Source organism: Mixophyes fleayi, chromosome 4 (assembly GCF_038048845.1).
Source record: "Mixophyes fleayi isolate aMixFle1 chromosome 4, aMixFle1.hap1, whole genome shotgun sequence".
Taxonomy (NCBI): domain Eukaryota; kingdom Metazoa; phylum Chordata; class Amphibia; order Anura; family Limnodynastidae; genus Mixophyes; species Mixophyes fleayi.
In genome coordinates, this window is record NC_134405.1 from 215,982,883 (window position 1) to 215,996,824 (window position 13,942).

Consider the following 13,942-nt stretch of genomic DNA (forward strand, 5'->3'; position numbering starts at 1 on the left):
TTTTTGTGTATATTTATCCAAGGCTTGCCTATGTATTCTACTAATATATACCAATGTATTACCATACATGCACATTGTTTTCTGTTTCCTTTTAACATTTTTTTTTTTTAAAAAAGTTTTATGTTAATATTTTATGCACTGTCCCATCCCACCCCCCCAGATATATAATCAGCCTGGCTATGCTACTTGTACGTGTAAGTATGTTTTCACTCTTTAATGTACACACAGACTACAAAGGTTGCAAGACATGAGGTAGTTTATTTATTTGCACCCATCATCAATCTTTCTCGCATATAGTGACTCATGGACATGGAGGCGGTGCTAAAAGAGGAGGTCAAAAGACATCAATTCCTCCAAAACCAGCAACTGGTCTACCATCGCTGACCCAGGGAGAGTGTCTTCAGGCCACGCATCAGCCTTTTTGGGATGTCAGATGCTGAGGTGGTCCATCGCTATTGGCTCCCACCTCATGTCATCATGGACACCCTGCACATTGTGCAGAGTGACCTATAAACAATGTGCAACATCCCGACATCACTACCAGCATTGACCAAACTGTTGGCGGTATTACACTTTTGCATCACTATGTCCTTTCAGACCACAGTAAAAGTTGCGGCAGGGATGTCCCAAGCCACCTTCAGTCATATACTGAAGGTTGTGCTGAGGGTGTTCCTGTCGCTACTCAACCAATTAATCCATCTGCCACTTTATGAGGAGTCCCTTGTGCCCATAAAGCGGGATGTTTGTGACCTTAGCAGACTTTCCACACGTCATAGAGGCAGTATATGGGACACATGTAGTCCTGGTCTCATCAGGTGGGAATTCTTTGTTTTTTTTTAATCAAAAGCATTTCCACTCAATAAATGTCCAGGCTATATGTGACACATCTCTTCAGATTCCTGACCTGGTAACTGTATGGGGGAAGGGGGGTACGCATGACTCCTTCGCCTTCAGGCAATCATGGATGTGGTGCAGATTACAGCTGAAGCAAGGGGGTGCAAGGCCACATGGTGACACATGGCTATTATATAGTTTTTATTTCTCTTTCTCTCATCTCTGCAGCCAAACGTGGGATGAGCTAAATATTCCAGGGAGCAATATTGTTTACCTCAACTTGACACCGCTGCTATTGTTTTACTACATTCACACTTAACTCTACAGTCATGCCCAAAAGTTTTGAGAATGACACAAATATTATTTTTCACAAAGTCTGCTGCCTCAGTTTTTATGATGGCAATTTGCATATACTCCAGAATGAATTGCAATTAATTTCAAAGTCCCTTCTTCTTCATATCTAAAATATACACTAATTAGATGTTCCATAAGAATGTTAATTTTACAAGTGGAAATCAAAAATGTAATTTTCTTATTTTATTACTGCTAAACAGATTCTTACATCTCGCTTGTAACTCAGAATTCAGTTAGATATTTTCCTATCACTAGATTGCAACCCTTGACAAAGTGTCTAAAGTAAAGTATGGTCCCTTTTCAGTAGGGACCATACTGAAAAGTGACCAACTGGTATCATTTATTTTTTCTGGCCAAGAGGTGTCACCACTCATTGACATCTGTTGTAATTTTGAGGCAGTTCTTGGTCTATTTGTATCTCTTTCTGCCAGGCATGGTAAAGAAGAGGAGTATTCTGCTACTGTATAATGAAAAAGGATATCATGTAGGTAACAGCCATTGCTAAGAAGTAATAACAAGTGGTGCATTTGAGTCTTCCATTTTTTCAAACTGTCTGCAATGTTTTTAAGTTTGATAATAAAACATACGTCATGCAACAGTAAAGCATTGAGTACATATATATATATATATATATATATATATATATATATATATATATATATATAGTCTATCTGTTCCAACCTACCACCTCCCTCTCTTTCCCCCCAGGTAATCTATTCCCTCGCGTCACTCTTACCTTCTGCCTCTCTCATTCATAAACCCCCTTATCTGCCCCATCTCCACTCCTCCGCCACCTCTTGATCCCCTGCCCCTTGTCTCCTGTCTGCTGACAATTCCTCTCTTATTTCTGCTTCTTGTTCAATTCCAACCCTCTCTCCCTGTCATGACCCTCGCTCTATACAGGGCCAGATTAACCCTAGGGCAAACTGGGCAACAGCCCAGGGGCCTCGGGCCTCCAGGGGGCCCTTGAAAGTGCTCAGCAGCATTATTGATCAGTCGGGGGCGCCCCCGGCACGATCAATGCTGCTGAGCACTTTCACTGCGGTCCTTCCCCAGCGCGCTGTAGTCTCCTTACTGAGGAGATCTCGTGAGTCTCACTCTCTCGAGATCTCCTCAGTAAAGAGCTTACAGCGCGCTGGGGAAGGACTGCAATGCCAGGAGAAGGAGGTAAGTGCCTTGGGGGCGGCTCGGCTCACTGGGGGGGGCGGCTCGGATCATGGGGGGGTCCCTCATGGGGGAATGGAGGCACCCTTAGCCCAGGGGCCTCCATTCCCTTAATCTGGCCCTGGCTCTATATCATACTCAACCTTGCAGTCGAGCAACCCCAACAATCTCATCCACATCTCTCATCTTCCCTCTTTTACTCTGTCCTGTGGTCTCTGGAATGCCAGGTCAGTTTGTAACAAATTGACCTCTATCCATGATCTCTTTATCTCTAGATCCTTCAACCTGCTTGCCATCACTGAAACCTGGCTATCCCTTGAGGACACTACCTCTCCTGCTGCTCTCTCTTTTGGGGGGCTTGTCCTTCTCCCACACATCCAGACCTGGGGACCGGCAAGGTGGTGGCGTTGGCATACTTCTCTCCTTCTGCTGCTCTTTTTGGGTTCTTCCCCTGAACCCTCCCTCTCTTTTTCCTTTTTTGAGGTTCACTCTATCCACCTATTCCACCCAGTCCACCTCCGTGTTGCTGTTATCTACCATCCTCCCAGTCCTGTATCCCAATTCCTTGATCACATTGCCACCTGGCTCCCTCACTTTCTCTCCTCTGGCCTTCCCTTCCTCATCTTGGGGGACTTTAATATCCCTATAGACAATCTCTCAGACCCTGCTGCCTCCAAACTTCTCTCCCTCTCCTCCTCCCTTGGTCTCTCTCAATGGACCTCCTCTCCCTCCCACCGCAGTGGCCACTCCCTTGATCTGTTTTTTTTACATCTCTGTACTGTCTCTGACCTCATTAATTCGACTTTTCCTCTCTCAGACCACCATCTCATCTCTTTTAACATCTCTCCACCCCTCTCACCGTCCCCATCCCCCAAGGTTACTCTCAGAAGGTGTAATCTTGACACAGTTGATCCTACCACTTTATCATTACCTCTGGGCTTGCTCCTCTCCCCCATCACCACTCTTTCTTGCCCCGGATGAGGCTGTTTCCTTTTACAATCGCACTCTTACCACTGCACTTGACTCTGTCACACCGGCTGTGACCCTCAAGCTTCATCGCTCCCCGCCGCAACCGCGGCGCTCAAAATTTACCCGCTATCTTCAAAAATGTTTCCGCAGTGCAGAATGGCTCTGCAGAAAGTCACGCACTCATGCTCACTTCCTCCACTTCAAGTTCATACTTGCCTCTTACAACTCGGCCCTATCGCTCTCTAAACAATCCTTCTTTAAAGCTCCCATTTCTTCCTAATCCTCCAACCCCTGATGGCTTTTTGCCACCTTCAAATCCCTCCTCTCCCCTCCCCCTCTCCCACTCCCCCTCACGCTCTCTGCTGTCGACTTTGCTACCCACTTCACCTCCAAGATTAAGTCTATACAGCATGACATCTCCCAGCAGTCCCTTCTTACCCCACCCTCTCCCCCCTCTCTGCCCACTCTGTCCCACTTCTTCTTTCTCCCCTCCCCTCTTGCTAGCTTACCCTCCTTCTCTTCCTTCACTTCAGTATCAGCAGATGAAGTCCATACCCTTCTCTCTTCCTCACCCCCCTCCACTTGCCCACAGGACCCAATCCCCTCCCACCTCCTCCGCTCCCTCCCTCTTAAAGCCTGCACCCACCTTGCCCACCTCATCAACCTATCCCTCTCCTCTGGTATCTTCCCCTCCTCTTTTAAACATGCTTTTGTCTCCCCCATACACAAGAAACTGTCTCTTGATCCCGCATCTCTCTTTAATGGTGACAGAACTTAAAAATGGTATTTTTGTATTTACCATAAAAACTATTTTGCTTCTTCATTTTTCCTCCAAACTCCTTGAACGGGTTGTCTACAACCATCTCACCTCCTTTCTCTCTTCTCACTCACTCCTTGACCAGCTCCAATCCGGTTTTCGCCCCCTCCACTCCACTGAAACTGCCCTCACTAAGGTCATTAATGACCTCCTCCTCGCTAAATCCAAAAGATACTACTCCCTTCTTATCCTTCTTGACCTCTCTGCTGCCTTCAATACCGTTGACCACGCACTCTTTTTGCAAACTCTCAAATCTATAGGCCTCTGTAACACTGTCCTCTCCTGATTTTCCTCTTACCTCAGCAACCGCCCCTTCTCAGTCTCTTCCCTTACCTGTTGGCGTTCCTCAATGTTCCGTCCACTCTACTTCACTGATCACCTCTTCTCACTCCTGTCTCCAGGACTTTGCCTGGGCTGCTCCCCAGCTGTGGAGCGATCTTCCTCGTTCCATCAGATTAGCATCTACTCTCAAGGCTTCAAGGGTACCCTTAAGACTCACTTCTTTATTCAAACCTATCAGTCCTCCTCCTAACTCCCTTGTCCCGGCTCTCTCCCCCAGTTAGTACCACCCTATTTGTGTTTCCCCTTTTCTTTATGATGTAAGCTCTCAGGAGCAGGGCCCTCTTTCCTTGTGTGCTCCTTCTACTATTCCATCACCCTCTGTACCTCTTGGCCTGCTTCCCTAGCCCTATTTTCTTAAGCTTCGGCCTGCTTCTTGCTGATTTCTACCATCAATTCCACTCATTGTCCCAGAAATAATTTTACTTGCATTACCATGTTACCTGTGTGTGTATGTGCGTGTATATATATATATATATATATATATATATATATATATATATAAATATATATATATATATATATATATATATATATATATATATATATATATATATTGCGGGCTTTGGCAAACAAACTAAGCAATTCAGCCACGAAAGTGAGGTCCAATGGCCACTTACATCCTATTTAGAAATTATGTGTCTATATTAGGCTGCCATTCTATCTGCCGCTTCTCTGGTACACTGTTTCATTGATTTACATCCAAAGCCATCTTGTTAATGAATGTTGCAGGCTTGACAGAGCAAAATGTGGGTGGGAGAGCAACATAAAAAAATAACAGAGAAAATGCTCACACGACACAAGCGCAAAACACTATCTAATATAGAGTTAAAATACTCTGAGGAAAGTAATCAGAGAGAAGAAAAAAGTTATTAAACAACATTGTGTGATATTGGCTGTTTTGCAAGTTAACACAATTATGTAATCCCTTCTTTCTCTAACTCATTGTGCCATCATCTGCTGTAGTGGCAGCTAAAACAAAAAAATATTGTCATTTGATTTATTTTAGAAATTAAACTGCCATCGGCCTGCCTATTTGGGGCTGTTCTTCCAGTCTGCTTCTTTTGCGTCTAATGCCATCTATAGTAGCAGAAAGATGTAATATTGCCTTGAGGTTAAAGATTTGGCAAGAGAAGAAAAGCTGGTCAATGTGTTTACTGGAGAGCGAGAACAGGCTCATTTTCCATCAACCTGCTACACAATTGCATTTAATATTGGATGTAGGTAACATTTTCAGACAGACAGCTCACTGCAATACATAATATTGCTAATTGTAAGATGGTCATTATAAAATAGACTGTAAATTAATGAAATGCTATAAACAGCAGGAACAAAAATAGCTAAAAAATGCATGATTTATTATGGATTTTGTGCAACAATTTGTTTAGCAAATTTACATTTTTGAGTGAAATGCATAACGAAAAGCAAATAACCACCCTGTCTTTGCTAAACCCAAATTTAACACCAAAACATAGCTAAATTGGGTGGATTGCTCATCTCTAATACAAAGTACACCTAATATAATTATCTATTTATCCTATAACCCTTTTACTACCTTTGCCCCAGTATAAACAAACTACACCATCCACTTTTCATTTTTAATGTCTTCCATTCATATGATTTCTCACTTCTCCATTTCCAGGATTCCATAAAGAGGGATCAAACAACAACATGTAAAAGATAGGGTACTACAAATGTCTTTCAAAGGGGCAAAGTTGCAATTTCTTATGCTAATTTTTAAACAAAAAAAGACAGCGCTGTCACAGTTTGTTAGCACATGCTATTGCTGTTTAATAGAACTCTCAGAGCTCTCTCCATCAATGATTTTATTAACAAAGTACCATATAAGGTAATAATTGCATTTAGATTTTTTGTGTGCCACCCAGATGTTAATTTATCTCTTACTATAGATTCCCAAGCCCCATTTGAAAAATTGAGGTCTATCTAATGCTATATAGCTTTGTGTCATCTGCACACATAAAGACATTACTTTTAATTACCACTTCTACACCAGTAATATAAACCAGATAGTAGTGGCTTCATCCACTACATATGAGAAAGATACCTGTGGTGCACTGCTAACAACACAAGTATTATACAGAAGGAGTCAGGATCATTGCTAATGATTAGTTTCTGTATTCAATTCATCAGGTCATTTTCCATTCCAGCTTATATATCATTTCCAGAGCAATAGATTAAATGTATAGAACAGTAAATTATAAGGCAACATATTAAAACCCTGTGCAAAATATAAGTAGATATTGCTATATGTAGATTACTATACTATACATAAGATAATTATTTTTATATAATAAAACAATACCTGGCTAACATGTATTGTACCCATAAATCAATAATGCAGGGACTAATGTTCAGTCAGTTTTTCACCAATTATATGCTTTAAATTCGAGGCTGCTTGCCATTAATAGGTAAAAACAAATGTTGCTCTTTTTCAGGATTTTTAAGGAAACCGGATCGCATTATTTATAAGATATTTTCATGTATGATTGGAGACTGAAATATGTTTTTGAATAATGTGCATTTTTCCAGCAAGAAAAAAATTAAACATTGACAGTAAGCCCTGAGTATCCGCTTTCCGCATTCCAAATAATTTATAGGTGCGCTTTTTAAAATTAGAATAGGCTGGATATTTCCATGTTTCCATGGGCAGCATGGTGGCTTAGTGGTTAGAGGTGGGAGGCAGAATTTAATCAGTGGTTGAAGTGGGGGAGTACACGTACTGTGTCATACTGCCACTTCTCCTACTTCTCCAAATTCCATTTATGTACACTTCCATTACATTTTCCATACCACCACTTCTAAATTTCCACTTTGACCATTGACTCTAATTATTTGCTTGTTAATCTTTACTGATTTAGACTAATTTTTGCTAGCGTCTTCATGCAGAAGAATGTTTAGTATGTTTGAAAGACTATTCAAACTTATTAGACCTTGGCTTTTCTTATGTTCAGAACTTTGCTAAGCTTTCGGGGTATATTTACTAAACTGCAGGTTTGAAAAACTGGAGATGTTGCCTGCAGCAACCAATCAGATTCCAGTTGTCATTTTGTAGAATGTACTAAATAAATGATTACTAGAATCTGATTGGTTGCTATAGGCAACATCTCCACTTTTTAAACCTGCAGTTTAGTAAATATACTAACACACGCCACTAGACATTTATATTATAGATATATATATATATATATATATATATATATATATATATATATATCTATCTAATATATAGATATATAAAAATATAATATATAGATATATAAAAATGTACATATATATATATATATATATAAATGTGTGTATATATATATATATATATATATATATATATATATATACATCTATCTATATCTATCTATCTATCTATATATATATATTTATATATATATATATATATATATATATATATAGATATCTATCTATCTATATATGTAGATATATCTATATATCTATATATACATATATATATAGATATATATCTATAATATAAATGTCTAGTGGCGTGTGTTAGTCTGTCTGTGTGTGGAAAAAATAAAACCAAGCTGCAGCGCCACCTTCTGGGCGGAGTTATACACTGACCTACTAAATTCTTAGTGTGTGTGTAAAAAAAAATTCAGAAAGGGCTGAAATTTGGTATACTAAGATGTGTTTAATTTGTTAATTTAATTTGTTAATTGTTAAAAGTGTTTATTAAGATTTAAAAAATATATATATATATTTATTGAAGGAGAAGTGACAGTGGGGAGTGGTTGGTGGTTGAGGCCTGGGCTATGGCCCAAATGCATGACAAGAACCTTTTTAACACCTTAAGTAGCTTGATTTGACTAGAATGCATGAGTATCATGCACGGGTTAACTGACCTACTAAATTCTTAGTGTGTGTGGAAAAAAAACCTCAAAAAGGGCTGAAATTTGGTATACTGACATTATTGACGAGTTGAGGGGTCAAACTCATTTTCGTGAGGTAATTTTACCTCATGAACACGCATGTGTACAGTGGCGGATCCAGGCAGGTGCGATCGGGGCAATCGCCCACCCTAGCAGGGGTTTGCTGCCGATGGCTGCACAGTATGTGCAGGTCCATTTGGCAGTGACAGTGTGCTGCCCGGCTGCTCTGATTGTGTTTTAAACACAATCAGAGCAGCCGGGCAGCACACTGTCCCTGCCTGTCACTGCCGACCGGACCTGCACATACTGTGCAGCCTCACAAGTCGGAAAGGGGGCGGGGCCTAAATCGCCCCGCCCTAACATCCCCCCGGGGAACAAACATTTTCTAGATCCGCCCCTGCATGTGTGTGTGTGTCTGTGGAAAAAACTATTTTCTCAGAAAGGGCTCATCCGAATGACCTGAAATTTGGTATACTGACATTATTTGACCAAAAAATGCATGAGTATCATGCACGGGTTAACTTGTATATATATATATATATATATATATATATATATATATATATAGATACATATATCTATATCTATCTATCTATCTATCTATCTATCTATATACATATATATATATATATATATATATATATATGCATGCATGTGTAAAAAGTGTAAAAGTAATGATATTCATTTATATATATATATATATATATATATATATATATATATATGTATATATATATATATGTATATATATATATATATATCATATATCAGTAATGAACTATGTTAGTAGCGCTTCACTCAGGTGTGCCGCCCTGCTTGTATCAGTGAAGTGTCACCAAACACTTAATATAACATATCAATATAAAACCAGCAATACATACATTTGGCGCTGCCTTCACACACACTGGGAAAGATGATAAATGCACATATGGAATCAATGGCCAGGTTTCAGGTCTCTGAGCTAGGGGGATATATAACACAAGAAAAGACTAATGGTACAGTACGTAAGCACAATTGTCCAATCTGTAACACTCCACTAGAATCAAAGCCCGTATATGAATGAAACTACTGCACACAACACCCGTGTTTTCACTCCAAAATAGATCCCCCTTAGGGTATGCGCTTACTTCACGATGGAAGTATTTAAGCCCTCAGAGGTAATGCTGACATCAGATTCTTTCCAAGATTCTCCCGATGGTCTCTTGCACTCATAAAAACAGTAAAAGTAAAAGCAATCTGGTGCATTAACCTTTTTAATTTAGTAACAGATTCAAAACAATTGACATTGCTCATACCGGACAGCAGTTATATCACGCATGGAACAAGATGGTATATATATGAACGATCCCTCTCCACAATCAGTCTCATATGTCCATGTGTGGTCCCCGCAATTCCGATCGGCACAACGATTAAAACCTAAATATATAAATATATGTGTGTGTGTGTGTGTGTGTAAAAATTGTAAAAGTAATTTTATATATATATATATATATATATATATATATATTCATTAGCTGTTTACACTTCGGTGCTGTTTACTTTATTTTGGTTCTTCAGAATTCTATTACTGGGGAATGGAAACTATCTCTGCAAATTCAGATGCTGGATGAGTTTATAGACTTTATATCGAAGTAATATACATTAGCTCCTTGGTCACTTTTATTTATTTTTTATAAGTCATATAAGGGGCAGATGGAGGATTGCTGCATATAAGACAGTTATTGTATTTTTATGTAAAAGGCTGTACTAAACAAAGCAGAAATGTGTTTTGTCTGTAATATATCTTGTTCTGAATGCAGGCTGAACTGGCAACTAATTTGGTAACTCTGGCATTTGCCAGAAGGGCTGGTGTGCCTGAATGTGGCTTCCAATCTTTTCCTGAAATGGATTGCTTAGTCTTAAATAGCCTTCCAACTCTACTTTTAGTAAAATAGTTGTGGGCCTCAGTTACTTAGTAGTCTGTAATCAGCACCACTATAGCAATGTTGTTCTACTTGTTCAATAGTAGTGTCAACACGTAGATACCAATGCAGGCTGGTGTGCTTAATACACAGGTCTCATTTTGTTTGTCCCAATCCTACCAGAATGTGACTACCCATGTATTTTTTAAACTGTTACAGTTTTGGAAGGTGCCAATACTAAGTACAGTAGACACGCCAAGTTCATTTAACCAAATGTTTTAGATTCAGTAGACATTAACATTTAGCTGTAAATGTGCATTAAAATGTAATTTTTTTTGGCAGATGATCAATTTTTCTTTGCTGATATCAAGCTGGAATAGCGTGCTCTTCATATCTCAAAACAAAATTAAAAAATAATTTCTGAGCAATAGTTGAAATAATAGATGGCACATGACTGAATGTATGTTTTATATGACCAATAAAACACTAATTATAGAGTACATTTTAATCACTGTTTAAAATGTCTATATTTGGTCCCTGCAACCCTACCTAAAATATACAAATAAAAGCAATTAAAAGTACTACTCTAGGGGAACAAAGCTTTCTCTAAATAGCATTTTCTTTATTCTAACTAATATTCACTATGCATTGTTTTGGCTGGTAATGACCTCTATATTCCAGCCAACAACCTTATTCTTTTACATTACATCCGAGCGTTAATGGAGTTTAAAAAGCTCATTGGGGAGTATAACAGATGAAGACTTTCCACTAAAAGATATTAAAATGTAATGTTTGTTTATTTTCATTTTCTTTATGTTCTTAGAAGTTTCACCAATATTACAGTTTCAGTTAAATAAGATTTTGATCTGTGCTATTAAAGAAGCATTTTTTTGTGTTATGCTTGTGCTTCAGGACACTAATGGGAGCTCTACAGCTAAACCTAGGAGGGGCACCAGAAGGGCCAGCAGGAACAGGCAAGACTGAGACCTGCAAAGACTTGGCAAGGGCAGTAGCTAAACAGGTACTGTGTGACTTTTACAAATGAAAAAGACTTAATATTTAATTGTTGTTTCTTTTTTTTTTTTTTACCATGTAATTGTTAATGCAATTTTAAAGGTTTATTCACCCATCGCTAACAACAGCTGTAGTGCTATGATAGGTGGGTATAGTTGGCATGACTAGCTAACAATGGCAACATCCACTGATACCTCAAAATGTTCCCAGTAGTCAAATACATTATCTTAAATGTTCCTGCCAAATAAATCTCTTACAACTTTACATACAATGAAAACTGCTTTATATAAAATTAAGCTAAAACTAACGCACAATTATTGTACCTTTTGTATTTTCCACTTGTAATTAGCCACATGGAGCTTTAACATGTTCATATGCAGATTTACTAAGAACTGTGTGGGGGGGGGGGGTGTCTGAGATTAAAAATGTTTAAGTGTTTGTACATGCTCAGTACTTATTTTCATCTATAGACAGTTGTTGTGTTTATCTGCCAGTGTACGTCACGCTTTCAGTGCTGATAGCATCTAGAGCATGTGTATGTGTGACCCATACATTTATTTTAATCATCTTATTTCCCTGGTTAACAGGGCCAGAGCAACTGGATGATTACTGTGGATCTAAGTAAATATTTTTCTCAGAGTATAGAAATGAAATTCTCTCCCTCCCCCTAACTTCCAGTGTAAAAGGAAAAACAGGTCCCACTCCACTTACTTTTAATCATTTTAGGTCTAAATGTAAAACCAATGATAATACGTCGTATTATCACTAACACACAGAGGCAGATTTACAATTGGCATAGCAGTATGGGTTGTTGTTTCATAAGCTTTGTTTTGTTTATTCCATACTTATCATCAGTCATACCTTTACCTGTACACATTTAATGATGTGGTTCATTCAGCAATTTTTTGCACATACAGATGGCTAGACTTTTACATTGCTTTATCACTGTTTGTATTGAACATTGTGGATGTGGTTCACAGCTTTTTGTGTTCCCAGGATTCATCATGAAAAACCTTTATTTAGATTTAGAAAACAGTTATGTTTAACTACATTAAATATAGGGGATTATGTCCATTTTATTATTATAATTTTTAACCGGGATAGAGAAGTTATACCACACAATCAGAAATACCACACTTATACTAGTCATAGATGAAATCACTGTGGGTATTGCTTTGCACTCTTTTTTCTTTTTTTTTTTTTCGTCCGAAAATAATATTCATTGCAGGGATTTGAACAATACAATTGCATTAAAAGTTACTGTTTTACAAAGAAACAATGCATCACTGGAAAATATACAACAACAAAAAAACAGAGTACATTTTACAAAAAAAAATGATTGGTTAATAAAATGAGCTTTTATCTATATAATCTACATTTTATTTTCACATGTTGTTTTGCAGTATGTGTCTGACATCCTTCTTGCTGTTAAACTGTCACCTATAGGCAGCAATGGAACAGTGCCAATTTATTGTGAAATGCAAAAGGAAAGACTACAATTATTCTTTGTAAAGTGACTAAAATGCACAATATTGATAGCACAAAAGGCAAGAGATCATGATATTTTATTTTCCATTTGCAGAAACGATCGGCTGCATCCTGCAAATGTGCATAATATGTGTCTGTTTCTGCATGCAACACCTTATTGTGTTTTCTAAATAAGCAATTTGAAAATCATGAAATAAATATTGCTGGGCTGATATATAATCCTGTTGAAGTGATATTAATACTGTGGGTTTGTGGATACTAGGCATACAGGAGCTCCGGTCAGCTCAGTTGACTACTTTTTTTTTTTTTTTTTAAAATATATTTTTATTCAGATTTTTGTCGAAAACAACAGAAAAAATATAAACGGTACAGTATTTGTTATGCTCAAACAATTCATAACAATATTAACAACAAGAGTTTGCAAAATAGGTGAGACATAGAACTCGGGATCACCACAAACGTAATGGTCCGCAGGATTAGTAATATGCAGATAAACGAGAGTCAAAAGAGATATGGTTATGAGATATCCAGAGTACCGTGAGGGGAAACTGGAGAGGGGGAAAGGGAGAGGAAATAGTGGAAATGGAACATGGAGGGGAGACAGTTTGGGGGGGGGGGGGAGGGAAGGAAGGAATGTTAGTAAGGGGAAGAGCAAAGAAGAAGGGGGAAGGGGAAGCAGGACCTAGCAAGACTCAGCGCCGACAGTTACTAAGGTAACGTTGTTTTCATTCTTTAAGAAGGGGAAGGAGTAGCAGAGAAGTAATCTTGCCACCTGTGCCATGTGGAGAGAAATTTATAAGGGCGATCATTAACTACACTAGTCATGTGCTCTAGGTTGTGTATTTGCCAAACACTTTGAATTAGTTCCGAAACAGAGGGGCTCTCTAATTGTTTCCATTTCTTGCCTATTAAGCATCTGGCTGCGGTCAGGATATGGCCCGGGAGTAGCCACATAATTTTGTGGGTGTCAGGGGGAAGTCGAGGGAGGAGAAAATATGAAAGATGGAATGGAGATCTTAGATTAGACACTTTATAAATAAGGTCAGCTACCTCCTTCCAGAAGGAGATGATTTTCGGGCAGCTCCACCAGATGTGGGACAGGGAGCCACGCTGGCAACAGTTGCGCCAGCAGAGGTCCGAAGTAGCCGGATAGATTG

General features: G+C 38.7%; 1 protein-coding gene across 1 annotated transcript in view; it reads left to right on the forward strand.

Moving 5' to 3' along the window:
• The window catches only part of LOC142150794 (dynein axonemal heavy chain 3-like), a 947,133-nt gene that overhangs the window by 345,642 nt on the left and 587,549 nt on the right, over window positions 1-13,942 (forward strand). The window contains 1 exon segment of the mRNA XM_075205980.1: window positions 11,196-11,304. Coding sequence (XP_075062081.1) covers window positions 11,196-11,304 — 109 coding nt within the window.